The following is a 23,455-nucleotide window of genomic DNA, read 5'->3' on the forward strand; positions in this document are numbered from 1 at the left end:
AAGGGGATTCTTACAGCAAAATCTGCAAAACCTATTCACAACAGAGCTGGATAGCACTAGACAATGGACCAAGAATAATCTAAAAATGCCTGTTTGTTAGTACAACAAATTTATCATCCTTTGTGAAGGGTCACCGTGTGTATTTTTCAAAGAGGGACCCTTGTGAAGACAACTGAACTAACTAGAGCTCAGATGTTGCCATGAGAGTCTATGGTAAAACATCACTGACTTCACAGGGGAAAAACTAATCCCAGCACAGCTACTGCTCCAGTAAGATGCTGCATCTCCTGTAAAAACATTGATCTACAAACTTGCCATAAAAAATATACCTTGAAATACTCAATAAGCGCTTTTGAATACTTGACTGCATGGTCTCTCTTGAGCCGGAACATCCTCCAGTACAGAAGGGCCAGGCAGCGGTAACTGGAATATAAGGGAGAGCAGAAAGTACAGGGTGAACAGAAATCCCACTGAGTATCTTAAATCCTCAAACTAATATAGAGTGGAAGGCTGACAGCACCTTGCTTACAGTTTTTATCACCATTTGTTGGCAGTACTTCACACTTTTCCCTGGTTTCATGAGCAGAGCTAGGTACTACAGCCAGGGCAGGTCATGCTGACAAATGCTACCAGTGAGGTAGTAAACAAACCATACTCAGAAGGGTCTGGGCTCCCAGGCCTTCATTCTGGCTTCAAGTCTGCACACTTGATCAAAAGCCTATCCCATGAACAGAGACATCCTGAAACTCAACATACACCTTTTTTTTTGTATTTTTACTTGCAAATGCATAAACAGCTTTTTGAGATATCTTATCTTGGGACTTTATTGCAATACCCTGGATACAGTGAACTCGAGTAACAGTGGATGTATTCTGTATACACCCAGTGGTCTCTTCCAGCAGCTGGAGATGGCTGGGATAAAGAGAAACCTTGGATCTGGCACAGATTTCAGTGGCCAACCTTCTCTGTAGGAAACCAGAACAGAGATTGTGTTGGAGCCTGGAGGCTATTCCCAGGCCGGTTGCCTGACTTTTTCCGCAAAGGAAATCAGCAGTGGGTTGAAAACTCAACGTGCTGTACTGGTACTGTCTGCCCCTGTGCTCGTTTTTAGTCTGCAGAGTGCCACACACCTTTAAAGCTACCTAATTAAATAAGAGTAATGGCTATTGACTATAGTTATGTACCACAGTAGTCAGTATTCAGGACGCATACACTTCTCTTTGCTAGTGGCTTTAGGTTATTCAGGACGCATACACTTCTCTTTGCTAGTGGCTTTAGGTGTACCTGTCTATTTTCTGAATTGAGAATCACCACCACCTCTTCTCAGCAAGGTTTTTAGATTGAAAAAGTGTGAAAACTAGGGCAAGTGTGAAAGTGCCCCACAGTTGTGCTGCTTTTGAAGCAAAAACCCTGTGCGATTTGCTTTTCCTTTGGCAGCAGAGGCCTCGTTTTTAAAAGCAGTATTTAGTGTAGGAGCCAAACCGGAGCACCAGAAGGTGCCTTGAGTGTGACAGTGCAGAGTGCTCTCCATCTCCCCGCGGCCAAGGGCTGCCCACACCTCAGCGAACGCCTGGAAATCGGACATTGAATCAGGCCATGCCAGGCAGGGCTGCGGGGGCTCTGTGCGGAGCGCAGTCCCGGCCGCGGCCGCTGGAGGGCAGTGTCTCCCCGGGAGAGGCGGGCGGGAGCGCGGGCTGGCAGCCGCCCCCATCGCTCTCCCTCTGTCACCTTCACAGGTACAGCACATATGCAAATGGTGTCAGCTCATCTGCTGGCTGGCAGACGGTGAGTTAAGATTGCCATTCATCGCCCGGAGAAGGCTCCGTCTGCTTTCCCTCGCGCTGACCTTTCTCCTGCTGGAACAGATGCAGCGGCTCCCTGAATTTGGATGTGCCTCCGCACGCACCGAAGCGCTCCGGCAGTTCTCAGCAAGCCTTTGTAATGTGGCTTTATATGTCCTTTTTTAACCGTTCTTGAGTCATTTTCCCACCTAAGCATTTTTAAAGCAATCGCCACTTAATGCATGCTGTGGGCCTCCCCATGGAACAGAAAACCAGTGACAGAGAAAGGGCATTAAAAAAAAAAAAAAGCATCTCTGAATATTTTGTTCCTTTTTATACAAATGATTAATTAGGACTCCTTCTTTATGGAAGCCAAAGACGCATTTAATTTGGGTTTTTAACAGATGGTTAATAGATGTTAAAAACACACTTGCTGATTGTAAATGTCCACTTACTGAGACTCAGTAACCATGTAATAGGTATTTTATGTATTAACTACAATGATATTAAATTAAAAATTGATTTTAATAACATTATAGTATTTTACTAGCAATCAGAAACTGTCCTGTAGAATCTAAGGTGTTACATACATGTTTAGAAATCTCAATTTAATAGATAATCCAAGAGGCTTAATTATTCCCATCACCATATTGCCCTTCATATAATATAAATAAAATTTATGATTACTGAGCCTAAAATGTCAGCCACAGAAGAACTTACCGAGCTGTTGGTACAAAAGTACATCACTCATAAAAACAACAAACCATCAGGCATTTAAAAATTAATTACACTGACGTACCATAGCCAAACTGTCACAATCAATAAATAAGTATGAATTGCTTATTTACAGAGACAGAATGCAGACTTGGTACAGTGATACAAGGGCTGGACCTTCCCAGAGAAGAAAGGATTCTCTTAATTTCAATAGAGAACATAATTCTATCTGGCTGCATCCAACATCTGATTTTCAAGAACTGGCTCACTGCAGAAAAGAAGCCTTTTGAGGAAAGCTTGATCTACTAACCATAATGCTGCCAGCTGTTTGTCTTCTGGTGTGGCGTTGGGGCCTGAGTGGGTTTTTAGTCTCACTGCATACCTTAAGCAAGAAGAAAAAAGCCAATGTGAGTTAACTGAGACAGCTTTGTATTACTGATCAGAGAGCTATGCTGGCCAATGTCGTTTGCTCTGCCCCTTTATACATATTTGTTCAAGTTACCAGCCATACATGTGTTTTTCCTGGTTGTGTTTCAGAGCTGTTTCGTCATTAGCAGTGCATCCGTGCACTCTTTAAACAGCCGTGAACCCCCTTGATCATCCATCAGTCCAGAGGGGAGCCTAGCTGGCGAGGTGACAGTGTCCTAGCAAAATAACCTCTGCTGCTGCAGAGACCCAGTCACACAGAGTTCATGCAGAAAGGGCTTTGGAGCTTTTGAAGGCAGACAGCCTGCCTGGAAGCTGGTGCTGACCTCACCCTGCCAGTTCTGAGTGTGTCTACCCAGATTTGCTCCTCCGAGCACAGCATGGCAGAGGGGGAACATGTGGCTCAGAGCTATTTTTGCTCACATGACATTACATTCAAACTCTATAAATATTAAAGATCCACAGAGGTAGCACTGGTGTTTCAAGAGTGTATGTGCTATGCAAACACAAATTGGTTTCTGGAAATCTCAGCTTCCAGCTGAATACCCGAACAACAGACAAGGTTAGAACAACACACAGCGCTTCTGGGCTCACTTCCAGAAAAATACCTGTTCCCCATAATTAGCTGCTTGTGATTTTTTCTTACCTTTGCTTTCAAACTCTAATTCTGATATCTGTGCAAAGATTCAGTATGAAAATTTTGCTTCTACAGGCATACCTAGCAAACCACTTATTTTTCTGAGTTGCAGCGAGATCAACAGCAATTCACATTACAACACGGCCACAGCTATACACATTATTGAAAGCTATGCATCTGCAAGCAAAATTCATTTCCAGAGTTAGGACCATATATTTACTACCATGAGAAAAGACAGGGCAGACAAAGAAAGAGCTTTCTGCCTTTTGGGAAAAAAAAAAAAAAAAAAAAGACAGGAATTACAGAGATGGGAAAAAAAAGGAAGGAAAAATTGCAGAGATGGAATGTACAATTCTCTTACAGAAAAAAAAGTATTTGATTTTTTTCAATAGCTTTCCAGTCAGAAAGCTGGCCTCAATCCACTGAAATGCATGAGAAGACAGCCTTAAGTGGAACAAAATGCCAGTGGAATTATTAACATGCGAGAAAATCTTCACATCAACACTAAGTCCGAAAGAATGCTTTTGTTTTAGAAGCTCTGACTCATATGATTAAAAATGAAAATGTATTATTTCCTATGAGCTTAATCCTGACTGGATGGAACTGCATGGTTGAGTGTCCTGAGGAATGATACCATGGTCACTGTCAGTGCAGATGTCTCCACTAGTGTGTCTGGGGCCGCTCTCTTGCAGAGTCCCTCAGCTGCTGCAATGGTTCTAACCTTTGTTTTCTCTAGCAATGACACTGCCAATAATGTTAAGTACCAGCTATAATGTACTAAAGGACTTAAGAGATATACTTCAGAGGGACTGTGGATGGCACTGAATTCTAGACTGCCCTGTTTGGAGAGCCATGAAGGTGACTAAAGGTAGGGGTGGCTCTGAGGTGAGCTGAGCTCCTGACTTCACTGACTACATTAGAGCACACATATCAAATGGACTTAGTGTCCATTTTTCTATCACTGTTCACATCTTTCTTCAGGTAATCTTTAAACAGCAATCTTAAATGTGTTGCAATATTTTTCAAGTTACCACTCCATGAAAATGTTTTGTTATTATGGGTTACTGGTTTCCTCCACTGAGTAGTTCAGGATTTATATCATGAAACTCTTGAAGTAATTTGCAACTCAAGTAATAGGAAAACCTCTAAGGTTTTTTGTTCGTGTTTTTGTTTGTTTCTTTTATTTTTTGGTTTGTTTTTTTTTTTTTTTCATTCTTGACAGTTACTTGATTTAATTTCCAAAGAAACCACAGGTAAAACATATACATTACATACGAATAACGAGGCCCTTGTAAGGAGTTCACTTCTACCCGTTTACTGCATGTACGAAAATAGGTGATAATGCAGATGATCGTGTTTGCACAGAGTAACCCCTGGGGTCATCGCCTTCCTTTCCTACCTGATGAGTTCAACTGTCTCTGAATACATGGTGTAAGGGGATTTGGATTCCATTGGGCCTTGTTCCATTGCATTTCCACACTCAATAAACGATAGTGCTGCTTCTGCATAATTCAGTGCCTTTCCAAACTTCTCCACCTAGAGAGAAAAAAATAAGGACACAGAGATGTAGCATAATCATCAAGATATTGTTAATTTGATGGGACTTTCTTGACAAATACTGTAAACTTGACACAAGTTGATATATCTTCAGCTGCACTATTTTTCCTGTGAGAAAGCTAATACCCATTAAACTCTGTGCATCAGTGAAAATCATAAGAAACAGAAAATAGAGCTAGGAGAGGCTCCGAGATATTATTTGTTCCACACTCTTGTGTCCAAAGAAGGGTCAGCTGTGCCTAGGACATTCCCAACTGTGTTTGTTAAAGCTCTTCCAGTGCTGGAAATTCCACAAACTCATTCTGCCTTTTGTTCCAGCTTTCATCTTTCATTAAAAAGGGTTTCACACATCTTTGCAAGTGTAGTTTTTAATCACTCAACAAAGAACAGTAACAGATATCATAACTAAGACAGGAGAATTAAATACTTTGACTACTAACTCTTATACAAAGGCTTATCTCTGTTCTCCTGTCTTCTTTATCCCTACCATTTTCAGCATTGTTCTCCTCTTGTCAGGAATTTGCTTTCTATATCCTCCTCCTCTTTCAGGGACTGCTCTGCTCCCTCAGCATCTTCTGCCAGCCTCCTTCCTTGCCCTGTTTCTTCTCCTATTTTTGGTACTTTGTGTGTGTATTTGTGCACTAATGTGCATATATGTGCCTGTCCTCAGTAACACTGCATATGCAAACATGCATCTAATGTTCATATGTGTACACTTACATGCCACTAATCTGCCCTCAGAATTCCATTTTTGAAGGGAAGAGAGAGATGAATCATACTAATACCTCTCTGTCCTGACTTCTCTCTCCTTCAGTCAGAACTCCTGCGGTACATAAAGCCCATTAATGGACTGGATGCATTTGGTTGAAATCTGATGCACGCAGTGAAAGGTTAATGGACCTTATTCTTTTCCAAGGGATAAAGGTTTTAAATAGTAACTTTGGAATAGCACACTAGCTTCAATCTATTTTAGGTTCTTATATGACTCCCACTGCGATCATACCAGAGAACTTCACAAACTTTTTATTATATTTCTCCCCCTGATGCTCCGGTGCGGGTGGAAGTGCTATTATCCCAATTTCACAGATGGGGGACTGAGGAGCAGAGAGACTTAGAGTAATTTTCAAGCTGCTCACTGTGAGTGCCTGTGTCAGGTATGCAGTGCCAAAGTAGGAGGTGTCGAGCCCAGCAAGGTGATTCAAAGTGCCTGGAGGCACTTTGGCAATATGGCATTTTCCCCAGGATGCCTACACAGCCAGGGAGGGAGAGGAAGCACCTGCAAAGGGCTGTTTAAAGGTGTAAGTAAGGTGCTGGTCCACTGTGTAGGGAAGCTGAACATGGAGGATATTTCAACCACCTGATACTGACAGAAAGCTATTCAAATCGTGCCTAGGTGAATTTCATGCAGCAAACTTGTGGCACAGCAGAGAATAATGCTGGCAACTCCACTTTCTGGGAGTCTACCATAAAAACATTTCTCTCCAGGCTAATAATTTCCTTTGCATATTAAGTGATCCTTTCCATTCTGTTTAAAGCAACATACTAAAATGCACCATTTGTACTTCTCCACAATATTTTCTGATTTTAAGACTCACTTTAGGGTAATATGGAACTGAATAAACCACAAAAATTTGTGCTAATAAACTCAGGTAGAGTGTAAAACTCGGTGTTAGTGTTCTAAATTAAGGACCTGCCTCTGCTTCCTTGGCTTTTCTACATTCTGCACAGCTGAGAAAAACCTTTCGTCTTTCCTGATGGTATGAGAGCAAAGGGTCTGTCTGACAGAGCAAGACAGGAAAGCAGTTACCCCCACCTGCAACACAGCCACCCTAATGCAGGGTCCCACCCCATATACTGCCATCCCAAAGATCTCATGTTGTGCTGGCTCATCTGTGGCACTGGACAAACACAGCCTTGGAGAGAACTGAGGGACAGCTAAGCAGAGCTCTGCTGCAGCATTGCATATTTTGTTGCACCCATTTGTTTGGAAAGACAAGCATCTCTTTAGTGCTCTGTATAACCTCAGATTCCCCTTTTTCTTTCTGGTTACTTTTTTAGACAGGTCAAAGCCAGGGTGAAGAATCTATTTGTTGCAACAGTACTTTGTGTGCTAGGTGTTCCTCTAGGGTTACAAAAATTCTTTGTGTGCTTCTGATTATGTTGGGAAACATCTGCCATGAAACCAGGATTCTTTTGGCACTGAAAAGCCAAAGCTCTTTAAAAAAAAGTGCAAATACCTCAGCTACCAGACCAAATTTGGAGTGAGATGCAATTATAGGACCTAGCCAGCTAGTTAAACTGAGATGATAGGTATGTGGATCCTTTATGCAGCCTCCATTACTATAGTTACTAATTAAAGCAAAGGGATAAATGGAAAGTTTTATTTATCCAGGCCTTTATCTCAGTAAGTCATTATTTGTTAAGTCATAGTTTATTGGTCTATGAACATTTGATTATATAAACATTTCTTAATTTAACAAGCCTAGCCATCCTTATAATAGATTTTATAATTACCCCAGGAATACTGCACTGATGAAGAAACTGCATTACAAAAATTATTTGGAGCAATGTAACTGGAAAGAAAATGTTCTCACCATTGCATCTGCTTTATGCTTCTTCCGTTTAGCTTCCTGCATAAAGTAATCTGCATTGCGTGGTCTACCAGGGGAAAATAAGAAGACATTTTATTATTTTCTGAAGTGCAGAATATTTTAAGGTTGTTTTTCCCTTATTTGAAACCTGATTTGCAAACATTTTTTATGAAGAAAATACACTCATCGTGTAACCATGCATCTTCTATTTTCAAATTGCTGCCTGTGGAGACAATAGCATTTATGGCTGTTCTCATTCTTTAGAAGTCAGTGATTCAAGTAAAGAAAGGCTAATAAAATGCATTTTTATGGATTATATAAACTGCTTCCCAAATTAGTGCAGTTCTGATCTGCAAAATGGATACAGGCGTTAAGCAGAACAAGACATTCTGTCTTCTCCTCTCCCTGGTGCTTGCTTGCCTCTTTTTCTAGTCCTCTATGTACATTGTTATTTGCCTTGGCTTCTCCCTCCTCTCAAAATAAGTGTGTGTTTAATCTCTCCACTCTGAAAACACACACTGAACCTGCTTGCCTCCACAGCTACATCTCACTCTTGTCCCTCTTATCTGTAAGCATGCTGAGTACTGTTTACTTTTGCTTCCTGGAGTTCATCTCTGACTCAGTGCTGGGCCACCTGCTGCAATTCCACTGGCATTCCTCATGCCAATTTCTCCACTGATTTCTCCTCAAACACATCTGGGAGATTCCATCCCTTCCTTAACCTATCTGACCCACTGACTGCAAGGCACAAATTCAGCTTCTGTTTCTGTCCTCAAATTCACAAGTGCATTTGTAACCAGATTTATCCACTGTCATTCAAAATGGAAACAAACTGATGTCTCTGTGTCACCCCGTCAGTGAGCTCCTCATGGCTGAAGCTAATTTCTTCATCTCCTCCCACAAGTTCTCCCTATGGCACCTTTACAAGTCACTGTGGAGAGCAGCCATTTGCTGTGTCATTTCAGACCATAGCCTTGCATCTTCAGTCATTGCCTCTCATAAAAGTCTTCACATTTCCTGACCCTGCAGATTCTTCCTCTCTCATGTACATGGGAGCTGACCTTCTTTCTCTACTAAGCTAAAATATGCCCTGGTTCTTCTCAGCTTATATTGTGGTTACTACATCCTTGTCTCTCTCAGGGAGGAAAGTTTTGACTTGCAAAATAGTTTTCTTAATATTGACTAGAGTATCATTCCTTTGTCCTCATCTCAACAAAATGAGATTTTCCCAAGTATTTGGAGTTTGAATTCTGATGTTTTTACTGCTCATGCTTTTAAGAGCTTGGTGTTGTAAACAATATGTTATTATTGCCACTCAGCAATCTGTTGTATGTTAACTCCAATAGGCAGCTCAGCTCCACTCACTCGCTCACTCACTCACTCACTCACTCACTCGGGGGAGATAATCAGGAGAGTAAAAGCATGGAAGAGTAAAGTAAGAAATCTTGCACATATAGATAAAGACAGACTAACAGATAAAGCAAAGGAGAACAAGGAAATCATCTTCTTCCCAAGGGCAGGCAGGTGTTTAGCCACTGCATGGAAAGAAGGGTTTCAATGTGATAAACAGTAACTTGGGCAGATAAATGCCACCATTCCAAATATTCACCACTTCTTTTTCTTCTCTCAGCTTTATATGCCAAGCATGACACCATGGTGTGGTCAGCAGGGGTCAGCTGTCCCAGCTGTGTCCCCTCCCAACTCCTTGTGCAACCCCAACTTCCCTCTTGGAGGTGAGGGGTGAGAGGCAGAAATGGCCTTGAGACTATCCCAGCCCAAAAAATTCATATTCCTAAATTTTTCCCTTGAAATTGGGATTTCTGAGCACATGTATTCAACAAAATGTTTTGTGTAAGTCAGAGAAGATGCAGATCTAAAAAGTGAAGTGGGATGGATGAGTAAAACATTTGTGCTCATAGCAGTAAGAACATGCTCAGATCCATAACTGAGGTAAGTGGGAGCATGAGGGAACCTCTTGACAGAAGAGGGGAGCTATATAACCTCCTCAAGAACGTAAGGCTATTTGAACAGTAGATTTACTCAGTCTGTTTCCTTCTATTTATGTGCACACGGTTTTAAGGACATTTTATTGCATCAGAGGAAGTTACTCAACCTTATTTTGAAGAGAAGAAATGCTAATTATAACTAGATAGAAATGAAATTCAAAGTCTGGCTAATTTAGAATGATTTCTGTCCTAAAAACCTTGTAGATATGAAAAGCAGTTCCTTTGTTCCAACTTTCTGTTAAATACTATTCTCCTGCAGAGTGAAATTTCACCCCAGCTTACTCTACCAGTTAGGTCGGAAAGGGGACTAGACAGGTTTGTGTCCTAGTAGGTCATAATCTACTGCCAATGCAAATACTATGCCCCAGAAGACATTCTTAATAAGAAGAACCATCTGAAACTGGTCTTGGTCTATTAAAATATTACACATTGAAACAGTCTTAGCTTGATGCAGAAAAATAGCTATGCTTTCAGAAACACTGAAAGAATTCTTAAAAAAATGTTAAGTTCTGTCTCTCTTTGTCTTGTGCAATGACCTAGGGAAGGTGGTTTACTATGAAGAGCAAAAAGCAAAGCCAAGTAGAACAAATCAACAAACCAAGTCTCATCTCTCTGAAATGATGAAAGTGATGAACTTTTATATGAGCCTGTCAAACTCAGGTCATTGAAATACATCCTCTCAAACATTCCCTCCTGTTTGTCACCCAGCACTACATGCCTAATTTTCTTGTCTGAAACATGGTAAGAGGCTGTAAAAAAAAAGTGAGATAACACAATGTAATTATGGTCGACTTATTTATACATTAATTGTAAAATGGCTTTCAACTTGCAGCAGGATTTATTCTCCTGAGTTATGATTAGCAATGAAGGTATTATTAGCAGGAGATCCTGAACCAAGGAGACTTGCATTGAGGGCCCTGCTATGGGATGGTTAAGCATAACACAGAAACTGAAATCATTGGTTTGTACCAAGCTACTTGCAAAATCTAATATAAAAAAAGAAGGTATTAAAATGCCATTTTAAAGCAAAGCATAAATATATTCTCCATGTGAACATTTAGGTATTTCCATAGGAAAAATATAAGATTGATTTAAAAATCAGGACATGCCTAGCAGAAATTAAGATGCATTGGGAAAAAATGGATAGGGTATCATTTTTATTAGCTTCCTAAACAGAACTTGTTCAGTATTGTTAATAAACATGCCAAGTCAAATTCTGATATCTTTATGCCACCTATGAAATACTATTCTTCAATTTATTGCTCCATGTTAATGACCTTTCTACGCAGATAACTGATGTGCATGTTAGGTGCAAATGGGAAGCTGAAATGTCCAATAGATTCAATGTATGTTTTTGTTTCATTTTAGTAACAAAAAGGAGTGCTTAATTTAATTATTTACTGTTTTTTTTTTTTTTTTAATGAGAGTTAAAGGGGTTTCAAGTTCAGTTTTGTTTAGCTTCTCACTGCTCATGAACATAATCTGTCTTTTTACATTCAGGATGCTAGTTTAAATTATTATGTCATGAAGTAAAAAAAAAGAAAAACACTCTCTTTTATGGGCTCCTTGAAGATAAGAGGCTGCCCGAGCTCATGGACATATGCAGACACATGAGAAAATTGATGCACAAATTAATTATTCTGGATTGCTCTTTTGCATACTGCATATTTTTTATCTATGAAAGTTGTTAGCCATATTCTGATTTTAAAGATTCTGAAGTTATAGTGACCAAGAACCCATGCCTGCTACAAACATGAAGGTCCCTGCAAATCTCCTCTGCAGCTTGACCTATTTAGTTATGTTGGTGATAATCTCAGACTGGAGATTTTAGAGGTAATCTCACTGGATGCTAATTTCAGATACTATATGTTATTGATGAGAGGCATCTTGAGGAAAAGTAAGTGTGTTTTCCCACTGATGAGATTCAGAAAGATCTGTGGCTAAAACCTTTTTTAGGTCTTTGGTCTCAACTTTGCAATCCCCCTGCAGATCACAGCCTTGCTATAGCCAGAGAAATGAGAGAACAGAAAAAAATTTCAACCCACGTGCAGACCACATCCTTGCCACAGCGAGAGAACCAAGAGAATAAAAAAAAATTCTGGTACCAGGCTACTGGTAGAACTGGAGTGCCTGTGAGTAGCAGAAGCAGCACTGGAGACTTTTTATGTTTACTGGTCATGAATGTAAACTGAAGTTGCAAGGGAACTTATTCAGTGACTTCTGGTTTTCAGACAATTGGGTCACATTCTCCTCTTTAGTTACAACTATATGAATCTATTGGCATCAGCACTTTCACTCCAGATTTACAAACAGAATTCAGACCTCTCGTTAAAAAAAAATTAAAAAGAAGTCTGACTTCAAATTAACAGGTAGAAACAAATGTTTTATCTCTATTAAACTGCACAAGAAAGTCTTTTGTTTGTGAATATCTGATTGTTGGTACTTTTAGAAATATAGTCCTCTTCAACAAAGCCAAAAAGGAGTTCTAATACACTGCTGTAATGCATCTCATATATCTCTCTGAATGGCAAGAGAAAGAGCGTAGAGCATTAGAGCCAGCTAAGTCAGGCTGCTGCTGAATTCTCCCTGGGATCAAGTGTCATTATGTGAAACTGGCTGCTCTCGAGGAGAATTTACCCTACTCTGTTGATTGGGGAAAGCAATCAAGTACCGCTGGAACGATTTCAACGCATTCTCAGTCAACACTAGGCAGTCACCTAGGCACTACAACAGAATCCAGCCTTTTACAGAACAACCCCCCCACGGCTAGATCTGATAGTACAAACAAGGCCAGGCTTCCTTTTCAGCAGTGGCATTCAAACCATTTATGACTTTGACAAGGGCAGCCTCAGTAGCATGGCTGTGGCTGAATCCAGGATGAAATTTATCAAACAATCCACTACTGTCCAGTACTTCTCTCACTCGCCTTGGCACCGCTTTCCCTGGGAGCTTGTTGAAAACCAGCAGGAAGGACAGCGTATCCATTGCTTGTTATGTTGCGCGGGATCCCAGCGTGAGGTGAGATGGCTGCGGGCATTGGAATTACTCCTCTGCCAGAAGCAGCCTTTCAGAATTTCCAGGCTGTTGAGCTCCTAAGAGTGGTGTCACCACTACCCAGGTGAATGCCTGTCTGTGTATGTTTCTCTCATCCTATTTAGCTCCGTGCCATTACAGTGCATCTCCGCCACCTTTGTCTTCTGTTGCCTCCTCTGAATTTAATTTACTCCAGTTTAGTGGATAATTGCAAAAGTGTAAACTCATGCAATAAAAAAATGGGAAGAGAATCAAACAAAGTGAATCAATAAAAGCTTTACTTTGTATAGTAATTTATCAGCATCCTCTGCAAAATCTCATTGGAAGTCAGGAGAGCCACTGGTATTTACAGAGCATGGTGTAGCTTAGACTCCAATATACAATTTTAATTATACTGCATTCAAAACCACATTTTTCATCTAATTTTTATATTTTATATGAACTAAATACTAAACTATAGCATTTTCTGCTTCATTTACATAATCTACCACTTGTACATTATTTCTTACTGTTGTATGGTGCTTTATGAGGATACATTAAAAAAACCTAATAAAAGTTCAATTAAACATCATAAATGCAGCCAAGTGCATATTTTAATACCCTTCAGAGATAATACTGCTGAAGTGTTGTAAAAAAACAAGCTAGTGCTTCCTCCATGTACAACAATTGCATATAGTGAAAGCAGCTTAAATCATCATTCTAAATATAGGAGCAGTTTCACAACTTTAGTAATCTAAACCCTAAAAAATGAATGTGTTGGAAAGGAGTAGAACAGCAAAATGAGCAACTTTAAAATATGATCAGAGCTAGGGGCAAATCAGAAGAAATTAGCTAGCCAGGGTGAACCCACGAGCAGTTTTGAAGCTGTGCCAGTATGCCCTGAACTTTCTGGGGCATACTGGCAGGAGAAGAAGAAAATCCTGTAAGAGCAGGAAAACCACATAACATGAAAGGCAGGTGTACACAGCCTATTTGCTGTTGTAACAGGATGTGTCAGGAGCTTGTTTGACATGCTGGGTCATAAATAAGGGTGTTCATCTTTGGGTGAATGACAGAGCTCAGCAGGTGCTACTATACAAAATAGTGCTCTCCCCTGATGGATCATAGCCTCCTGCCCATTCTACCACTTGAAATAAATGCTGTTTTATGGGATGTGGCACTGCTGTGTCTGAGGCATGGCACACATAGTGGCACACAGGCTGAGGGAGAGCCCACGGCACTGCCAAAGTGGGCACCCAGCTCTATGGAAGTCTCATGGTCACTCTGGCAGACCCAGCAAGCCTGGAAGTTCAGCAGAGGAGCATGCAAGTGGAGAGGGCCAGGAGATAAATCTTGAGCCATTTAAATATAGTACTATAGGCATTTCAGAAAGATAGGAACAAAGGATCTGATTGGAGTTGGGCCAAAATGTGAGAAAAATTTACCCAATCACACAACTACACAACTACCATCTTGTTGGGTTTAGTATAACAAGGTCAATAGCTTAGATAAGATGAATAGTACAGATACCTAGAGAGGGAGTTACTGTTGCAAAAAATAGCAGGCAAAATTAAAGCCTGGCATCTAATGGAAATAAAATGCAGAAGGATAAAAGTGAGTGGGGACTCCTATTTTGGCAAAAATGCAAAATCCCCCTGACTAACTATGTCAGTGTAGTGAAATACAGGAGAACATGAGAAAGAGTCAAAATCTACTACAAATTCCTGTGTGTGACCCAGATTCATGACTTAAAGATTTCCATGTGAAATCAATATCTAGACTGAAACACACAAGGGCAAAGTGTACAAGTGAACAGAGAGGAATGAAACAAATATTCACAATAGGGACTTGAATAAACTTTCCTGTTTTAAAAGTAGAGGTAGAAAACACTGTTTGCTTGCAGATAAACTACAATTTTGTCTCTTTCCGTGTATGTTAAATAGATGTTCTGATTGAAGCTAATTGCAGTTGGAGTGACAGCCTTTATGATGAGTCCTACAGAGACAGGGCAGTACCACAGCAGTCCAGATCTATTTTGTTTTAAAATGCCACACCTTGAATTCACAAGAAGCATCTGTAAAGCAAAGGCAGAAAGACATTTCTGGGAGAGGGTCCACCTGATGTTTCCAGCTCTGATGAGGGAGAAGACAAGGTGTGGGTGAAACTGTTGTGTGAGAGTATGTGTGAAGCCTGAGTCACTGAATGGGGTGTCTACACTGAAAGAAGCAGGTGATCCTGGAACAAAGACCCTATCCAAGGATCCTGTCCTGTGTAGCCTGTCTGAGACACTTCAGTACTCACAGGATTTGAAAGAAATCATAACCAGGCTCTAAAGACCAGGAAGACATCTGATAAGGATTTTGGGGATTGATGTTCCTCATGTGTGTTAAATTATCACAGCCCCTCTTCTTGTTGCTGGTTCTCAAAATGAACAGGGTATTCCCAGGGTAAAAATCAGTTTGAATGGTCTACCTGTGATTCTCTAAAGAGATTATGATTATTGCCAGTGTAGTTTGTCATCACTGAAAGATGAAAATATCCTTTATATGTTGAAGGAATGATCAGGAAAGCTCTAATGCATCCTTGAGGAATCACAGCCTTTGCACCCTAGGGCAATTTCAGTCTAAAAGGGAAACTTCTGGGTAACTATATTGTTAAAAATGGACTTGAAGCCCATTCTTCAAATGTATGTAAAGTTATTTTCCACTGCCACAAGGACTGCAAAGCTGTCTTGGGAATTAAACCTCAGACAGAGGCATTAGACTACCTTTTCCACATCCGATCCATGAATCCTGGCATTGAGCATGATGAAAACCCACACCATTCTGTGATCCAGCACAAGCAGACAAACCCCCAGTTACACTGCAAAGGACTTGTAGATATTAGTAGAGAAACAAAACCTAAGGAAAACAAGCTCTGACAAGAACCAGAGATGTGGTAGAACAGCAAAAACAATGGGAAGTTAGATGAGACTTCCTCATATTCAGTGTGAGACTTTGACTACACAAAGAGCTGCAGGGTTTGGACTGTCTTCGTTATGCACTGCAGACATCTGCTTATGGCTCAGAGGTGAGGAAAGACTGGGAGAGACCAGTGGAAGAGACTGTTCTCTTCCATCTGTGAAACTCAGTTCTGCTTCTGGAACCTGGAGGAGTGTTTGCTGAGCCTGATTAGAAGACCCTTACCTTGCTTACTGTTATGATTTACAGTGGACTGAATTTATTTTCTAGTCAATCTGTAGAGTTAGAAAAAGTTACATTAAAATTAATTGATACAAACAAATTCTCTTTCATAAGTAGCAAAATATTCAGAGACTATTTCAGACTCGAGTCTGTCAAAAGAACCATTCATTCCTTGGCTCTGCCTGTGCAAGTGAAATAAGGAGGGCAAGGATATCAGCTTTATCATTTGATCATCCATGCTGTGTAATTGCTAATATTCTCCCTGGCATAGTTTTGAGCTCAGACAATGCCTGGGCACAGCTTGGGAACAGCATGGGCTAGGGACTGTTCTCAGGAGACAGTGAATGTGGTTTGTTTTGGGGAGTGAAGACAGTTTAATCATATGAACATCAGCCTGCTGAACCACTTGCCTACAGGAGCAGAGGAGGGACATGTATGCCGCTAAGTTCAAAAGAGGTCCACAGCTCTGGCTTTCATTTGATGATAGGGACTAAAAATTCTATACCCTGAAAATCTCCGGCTAGAGCTGATGAAGCATCAGTTTCCCACCAAAACAAGCCCTCATAAAGTGTCCCTTTAAAGGTGACCTGTGGTCTTGCAGAGAGCAGGCAGCTAAATTATCTAATCATGGGAGGCAGTGTCTGGCATGTCTAATGTTATTTTCTCATTGTCAGCACACATGTGAGAAATTCAGTGCCATGAGTAAGAAGGGAAGAAGAGGAAGACTGGGAGGGTCAGACCAAGTCTTGAAATCCCCTAAAGCCAAGAAACTCCACAAGAGCAGTCCACAGTAGGCATATGAATTTGTGAGGAACGTAGTGTCATAGGTGCTGGTCTGACTAGTTATTTTCTAGATTGCTGATGAGAAGAAAGAGGAGCCACTCTTTATTCCTGAACTGTGCTCCTCAGGATGTGTTCAACACTACAAAAGTATCTCTAAATACTTCAGGAATCCTTAAGGCATTTTGAACAATTCAAGTAAGATCACTTCCAGATGTATGAGTCACAACGTAAGAGCTCTTTCTTTCCACTTTAAGGAGGAATAACAAGGAAGAGAAGACTGAAAATGAGACACTTGGAGTTCAAGTCAAAACAAAGAGATGTGCCAGGAAGTTATTTTCATAAGCTCTATATGTAACACCTTTACAGGTGAATATTTTCTGGGTATGTGGTTTACTGTTTGGCAAATAAACACGAGAATTCTATCTCACTACAGAGTATGTCCCTTGGACAAGGTATAGCTGATGGCTGTCTGTAGCACCTAAACCCATAGAGGTGGAAGAGACATTCAACAAAATATGAACTTATAAAAAATGCTGTATAAGATGTATTACCTTGATCCTATAAGGCAAGAAAAGAAGAAAAATAAATGTAAGTGAAGAAAAAGAACACTCCAAGTTTGAAATTATAACTCAAAATTCAAGTAAAAAAATAATCTCAAGGAGCATGTTCTGATTTAGTTATAAGGAAAGATGGGAAGCTGGGTACACTCTGCTATTTCTTTATACCACATAAGCAGTATTTTGAGGGTGCCCTTGGGCACCCACAGGATGTCTATGCCTAGCACTTCAAGGACAACAGACTTTGTTCCTAAATGCAGTTATTGGGAATTCTGTTATTCAGTGAAATCACAGAAGGACTCAATATGCCTTGAAGCATTATTATGTAGCCTTGAAAATGTTCTCTTCATGGAGTCAGAAGTCACCAAAAATCCAGGAAATCTTACTAAAAATTACTACTGGATACGGCATTGATGTCATTGACACGTGGCATGCTGGGTACCTCTAAGTATATTCAGATTCACCAGCAAACAATGGCAAACCAGGGGAAGGAGACTTCTGCCTGTCTTTTGAAGACTGTTAGCTATATTTACTGTTATACTGCAGTGTATGTGTATACAGCACTCTGCCAAGCAAGATATACTTTTTACTGACCTACTTGTGCTCCAATTTATTGCTAGTGACAGCTGTTGTCAATGATCTGGAGAAAATAAATTGAGAATACAGTAAAGAGACACTGACTAGTCAAAAAAATTAGTTGTTGTTTTAAATCAAATACAAGGGATTTAGTCTCTTTAAAACTTTAGAGTCTGATTAAAATTAAGACCTTAAAGCCATGGCTGGATTACAGTAATTCAGAACTTCATGGATTATGAGATGAAATACTTCATAGGCATCATTTAGGACAAATGCTGCCATTAGGATTACTACATAATTTAGACCTACTGTATTGCATTCCTTCAAATCCTCTGGTGTGGTGATATACACATTTGAAAGGCGCTGGCTGCCATATTTAATTTGATCCTTCTAACATGTGAGTCAAATTTGTTGACATTTGACATTTGCAGCCAGTCTAATCTGCTACATTTCAGTGACTCCCCTGCACAGGAATTTCAGAAAGAAGATCCAGTGTAGCTGGTATTTTGGTGGTGTATCCCAGCTACAAGTTGTGGATGACAGCTGTAGTACTTGACAAGCTCCCTCCTCTAGCTAGCACAACTGGCATTTAACTGTTTCTGGCTTTTAAGGCCAAATTAGGACATATTTGCCTCTGTGTTTTATCTTTTTTGCCTTTTTAGACTTTGTTTTAGTGGTCTACAAGTTGCTTGGGGATATTCTACATGGAAGGCAGTACACATGAACAGTTTAATTGTGTCTCTCTCTGAAAAGATGAAACAGTTTTATTGGAGATGCTTGCCAGAAGAATCACTTGTAACACTAATGGAGAAAGCTGGTGATAAAAGCCTCAAATGATAGAGATGGTGACCAAAGCAGATCTCCTATGACTATATCCTAGGGGAAAAACAAAACAAACCATTCCCCTCTGCTTTTTTTCTGTTTGTTTGTTGGCAGCTTGAGGGAAAATCAGATGAAGACAGAATAGCTTTGTTGTAACTGTTTCTATGTTTTTTCTAATCCAGAGATGAGTACATCCTCCAATTTTGACTTTTATCAGACACTCTGACACTTTTCTGCCTTGTATGTACTTGTTTAAACTGCAGAAAAAATTGAGCAGTTGCAAGTAAATTATAGATGACAGAGATTATAAGAGATACGAAGAGTTAGGTAGTACTTATAAACAGTTTTATGTTTCCTCAATGGAGATTGTTGAAAAAGTATACCAAGAGTTACAAACATGGAGGGAGGTAGAGAAAGAGGGTGAATAAGGATGTATACACAGGGGAGTTTTCTCCAAAAGAGGTGGAAAAACTGATTACATTTATTCAGCTTACATCTGCTTACGACTGCCATGAATATACACAAAAATTAATCTCACTAGTCCTCTTTTCTTGACCATATCCTTTTGAAGTCCACAGGAATTTATACCTTATAGCAGGAAACAAGGTTTCTTTTTATGAGAGGCTGCTGTCTTGCTAGTTAGCATTGAGACCATATAGTGTGAACAAGCATAACAACAACAGTAATAATAATAATAATAATAATAATAAATAATTAAAAATCACAATTTTGGTAGAAAGCAGTTCCTAAGGAAACCAGGTTGTTTGTTATCCCAGGGTTTCCTTTGGTATAAAGGAGTTTGAGATGTCAGGGTGAAAGTCTGGACATATGAAAAATATGTCAATGTCACACAGCTCAGAGCTTCAGGCAGTTTGAGGCATACCTTGAACAGAACCTCTTCTACACTACCCAAAACCAAATATCAGTATGTACAGGCCATACCAGTCAAAAAGGATCTGGGTATTCTAGATACTAGGATTTCAACCTTCAGCTTCACCACTATATTCACTAAATAATACTATGTCCTAAATGACCTTGGGGACAAACCAGCTTTTTTAATTTACCAAAAATAAGGACAGTTAGAAGCTTAGATTATTTTAAGAGGAGGACAGCAAGAGCAAGGGATATGTGAAGAATGAAGTGGAAGTGGGGAGGGCCAGGTATCCCTCCAGATACCCATGCTAACCCTTGCTGCTTCCTGTTCCCCCTGCCTTTGTGATACCTTTAGCTGAGCAGAAGTAGCCACGACAGCAGCAGCTGCCAAGGCTCAGGGATGACTCCAACCTCAGGCTTGGTCTCTCACTTGTCTTGGGTGTTGTGGGACTGGATCCCTGCCAGCTGCAATCTGCATCCTGGCTCTTGGCTCCCTGTCCTTTAGGGAACAGCCACTCCTCACTGCTCCCTGATGCTCAGGGACTTTAGACAAGGGCTTTTGACAGGACAAGTGGAGTGACTCAAAACTGAAAGACGGTAGGTTTAGCTGCTAGGAAGAAATTTTTTACTGTGAGGTGAAGTATGGCAACAGATTGCCCAGAGAAGTTGTGGAGTTACCCATACCTGTAAGTGTTCCAGGACAGGCTGAGCAGGGCTTTGAGCAACCTGGTCTAGTTGAGGGCAGCCCTTCCCAAGGAGTGAATTGGCACTCAGTGATCTCTAAGGTACCTTTAAACTGAAATCATACTATGATTCCATGATTCTATGCATTCTACTATTCTGTGCTTAGAAAGTTAATTTATGATGAAAAATTAATTATAATTAATATAGTATTTCTCATTCATTTCTCAATGTACAGTATTACTGTAATACTGCATGCAATGTCTCAGTTCCTGTTGGACAAATTGTATTTTTCTCTCTTTAAATGCTATTGTTTTCTTTATTTTAAAGTCATATATACTCACATATCATCAAAAATAAGCTTTGTTCTTCTGCAGTCCCTGGGTGTGGTGGACAGAGGTGACCAAGGCTCTGTTTGGAACTGTGGCTTATTGCAGAGAAGAACATTTTCTGAATTGATGTGAATTGCTTTCTAGACAACAAACAGTAGATAACACATTTAGGAATTGGCTAATAACTTAAAAAAACCCAAGTAACAAAAACCAGAGAGTCTTTGCATTGTGTTGTAAATTGGAAGTTAACTTTCCTGCTATTTCAGCAGGGAGTATGCGTAAGTGTCCTGACATTGATGGCCACAAATTCAGATACTGCTCAGAGCACTTTGTAAAGGGTTTGAGTTTCAATATGACACACAGCAGAAACTGAGCTAAAATATTAGTAACTATCAAAATACTCTGAAATACAGTAGGTGAAATTATTAAAGAATAGATCTGCCGTCATTTAGAAGATTAAGTTATACCTCTGGCCTTCAGCTTCAACCAAGCATTGTGCCTTGCTTAGGAGAGCACGGCCAATGTTTGACTTGTTTCACAGTACACTGGTGATGTGCCCGTGCTGGATGAATTTGTAGTCCAAGTTTCTTTGTGCTCCAGAGCTCCCTGATCAGCTTGAAAGGTCACTTCTCTGTGCTGCAGTGGAAGCACATGTCTTTGGCAGGGTCTCATGCAGTCCCCCAGCTGCAGCCCTGTTGTTCATGTGGCCTCCTGAGCACCTTCATCCCACCACGACCGGCTGTGGGGGCTACTGTGCACTGGTATGGAGCAAAACAGAGGGCACCAGGTGGTTTTGGGTTGATAACCACTGCCAAAAAATGCTGTTCCAATGTCAGGTGAGAGGCAGAAAGGCACCAGGGACATGGGGAAAAAAGCTCAAATGGATAAATGCCCACTGTGGGCAAGCTTTGCTTGCAGCTTCTCACAGGTATTTAAGGACCACTTGGGCCTGCCAGCTGGATGAAGGATGGAAAGATGGGATAAAACAAAGCTAAGTTTAACATTTATAGTTCATGAGCTCTCATCTTCTATATGGCACATCCAGATCAGCTCATCAGGCTAAAGTTTTCAGATGAATAACCAGATACATAAGAATTTTATTGCAAAGGTTGTTAAATGTTGACCAAATGGTGCATTGCTGGGCTATGCAGAAAATCTTAGTGAAATGCATTTGCTAAGGGTGTGGATCATAAAGCAATCACCTTTTACTTTTGATTTCCAGCACATTTGCCTGTGAAGGAATTTAAATTATTTTCAAGATACCCAGTGAAGAATCATAATTATAATTCTGAATGGGTTATAAACGTCTAAATTTATGTTTTGCAAGTTAAAACTTTATGTTTTGTATGTTTAAAACTTTACATTTAATTAATTAAAAATAAATGAATAACTATAATATGTTAAAGGACTTTTTACTGGAGTATTTTATGTAATTGGTTTTTTTCAATTTACTAAGAGCATCTGTGAGATATTCTTGGAAAACACAATTTATGGTAACCTGTTTTTGAAAATGTGTCCAAAATTAAGATTATATTTACTACTTCCTCCTCTGCTCTCAAAAAAAAAGTATAAACATATATGCTTAACAGATAAAAGGGGACCACTTATCCCCACAGCAAAAATTGCTGGAAGATGCCACTGCTACAATTCAGGTAGCTTGTTTTCCTAGTTGCTTAGGCACTAATACTTAGGGTTTTGAAGCCTCTTTTACATCAAATAATGAACACAGCAGATAGATACAGAATAAAAAACATTAATGGCTTTTGTAGCAAGGAGAGAAGCATGGGCAGCAGAGTGCCTCAACAGCTTCTCTAGATGCTACAGCAGTGGGCACCAAGATGATGGTATCCAAATGGCTTCTTCTAGGTATTTCACACAAAGCACAACAGTGTCATGGGGAGGAGCTGACAGTAGTCTGCCCTTGATCACCTACTCTCAGTGTCTGTAGGCTGGAGGGTAGGATATAATTTTAAAAGATCAGATGAGAGAGAGATGGAAATTCCTCAATAAAAAGAGCTAATGCTGCTCACTCTAGCATTCTAAACACAGAACTCATGCAAAAATGGAGGCAGCATCTACTCCTCTCTCTCTGTGCTCTGAAGGCAGAGGCCACAATGCAGGGCTGTAGTACAGCCTTATCTGGAAGAGTGCTCTGGGCACACTTGGTGTGAGCAAGACTCTCTGATAAGGTTATGAATACAACTCTGATGGAACTGAGCTGTGAGGCTGGTGCTGTCACTGGTATAAGCAGAATCTGAAGAAGTTTGTTCTAAGACAGAAGAATTTGTCTGCAGGCACACCCATTAGTTAGGCAGTGGCTGAGTGAGCCCTTATACAGAAGGGCCCTTATGCACCATGAATGTAGAGGGCTTGCATCATGCCTAAGCAATGCTCTGGAGGCCTAAAACCATTCGTTTTGGGCCATTAGCTTTTACCTTTTGCTTATGTAGCCTTTGCTATTTGCTTGTGTTACAGCCTGCCCTCTTTTCTTTCTTCTATGCCTTGCTAAACTCCAAACCAGAAAAGCTGAACTTAGAAAATAACATTCATTATTACAACTTTTCTATTTTTTTTGCATATCATACTGCAAAACTATCACAAACTGCAATACAAAGTGGAAAATACACTGCTAAGCTTTATATTGTGAACAACAGCATACACTTACATTGAAGTCCTCAGGATGTGGCTGTGACTGGATTTCACCCTTGTGTTTTTTGCTGGAGGAGATTGAAGGTAATAGACTGCTGCCATTAGGTCTGCTGGAGGAAGTTAAATCATCGTTGGAATATTTGTGTTTTGATGCATCAGAGAGGGGAGAGACGGGTGACCGAAGCATTTTCTCATTTTTATTTATTGGTATTGCCAAGCTGGAAATGGAAATTACAGTAATGGAGTGTCACAAAGCTGGCTTTGAGAAAGGTAAAT

At 40.2% G+C, this 23,455-nt stretch overlaps 1 protein-coding gene and 1 long non-coding RNA gene across 3 annotated transcripts in view; one reads left to right on the forward strand and one right to left on the reverse strand.

Annotated features, from left to right (window-relative positions):
* The window catches only part of LOC134414748 (uncharacterized), a 37,199-nt gene extending 35,005 nt beyond the window's left edge, over positions 1–2,194 (forward strand). The window contains exon 3 of the long non-coding RNA XR_010026823.1: positions 1,737–2,194. This is a non-coding gene — a long non-coding RNA (uncharacterized LOC134414748). The remainder of the gene's footprint in view (positions 1–1,736) is intronic.
* Positions 1–23,455, reverse strand: part of AFF3 (ALF transcription elongation factor 3) — a 326,046-nt gene that overhangs the window by 16,289 nt on the left and 286,302 nt on the right. For both annotated transcript variants that reach the window (XM_063149789.1, XM_063149788.1), the window contains exons 13-18: positions 23,196–23,397; positions 20,543–20,670; positions 7,710–7,773; positions 4,958–5,094; positions 2,806–2,877; positions 330–423 (exon numbers count right to left, since the gene is read on the reverse strand). In XM_063149789.1, coding sequence (XP_063005859.1) covers positions 330–423; positions 2,806–2,877; positions 4,958–5,094; positions 7,710–7,773; positions 20,543–20,670; positions 23,196–23,397 — 697 coding nt within the window. The remainder of the gene's footprint in view (positions 1–329; positions 424–2,805; positions 2,878–4,957; positions 5,095–7,709; positions 7,774–20,542; positions 20,671–23,195; positions 23,398–23,455) is intronic.

Source organism: Melospiza melodia, chromosome 2, assembly GCF_035770615.1.
Source record: "Melospiza melodia melodia isolate bMelMel2 chromosome 2, bMelMel2.pri, whole genome shotgun sequence".
Classification (NCBI taxonomy): domain Eukaryota; kingdom Metazoa; phylum Chordata; class Aves; order Passeriformes; family Passerellidae; genus Melospiza; species Melospiza melodia.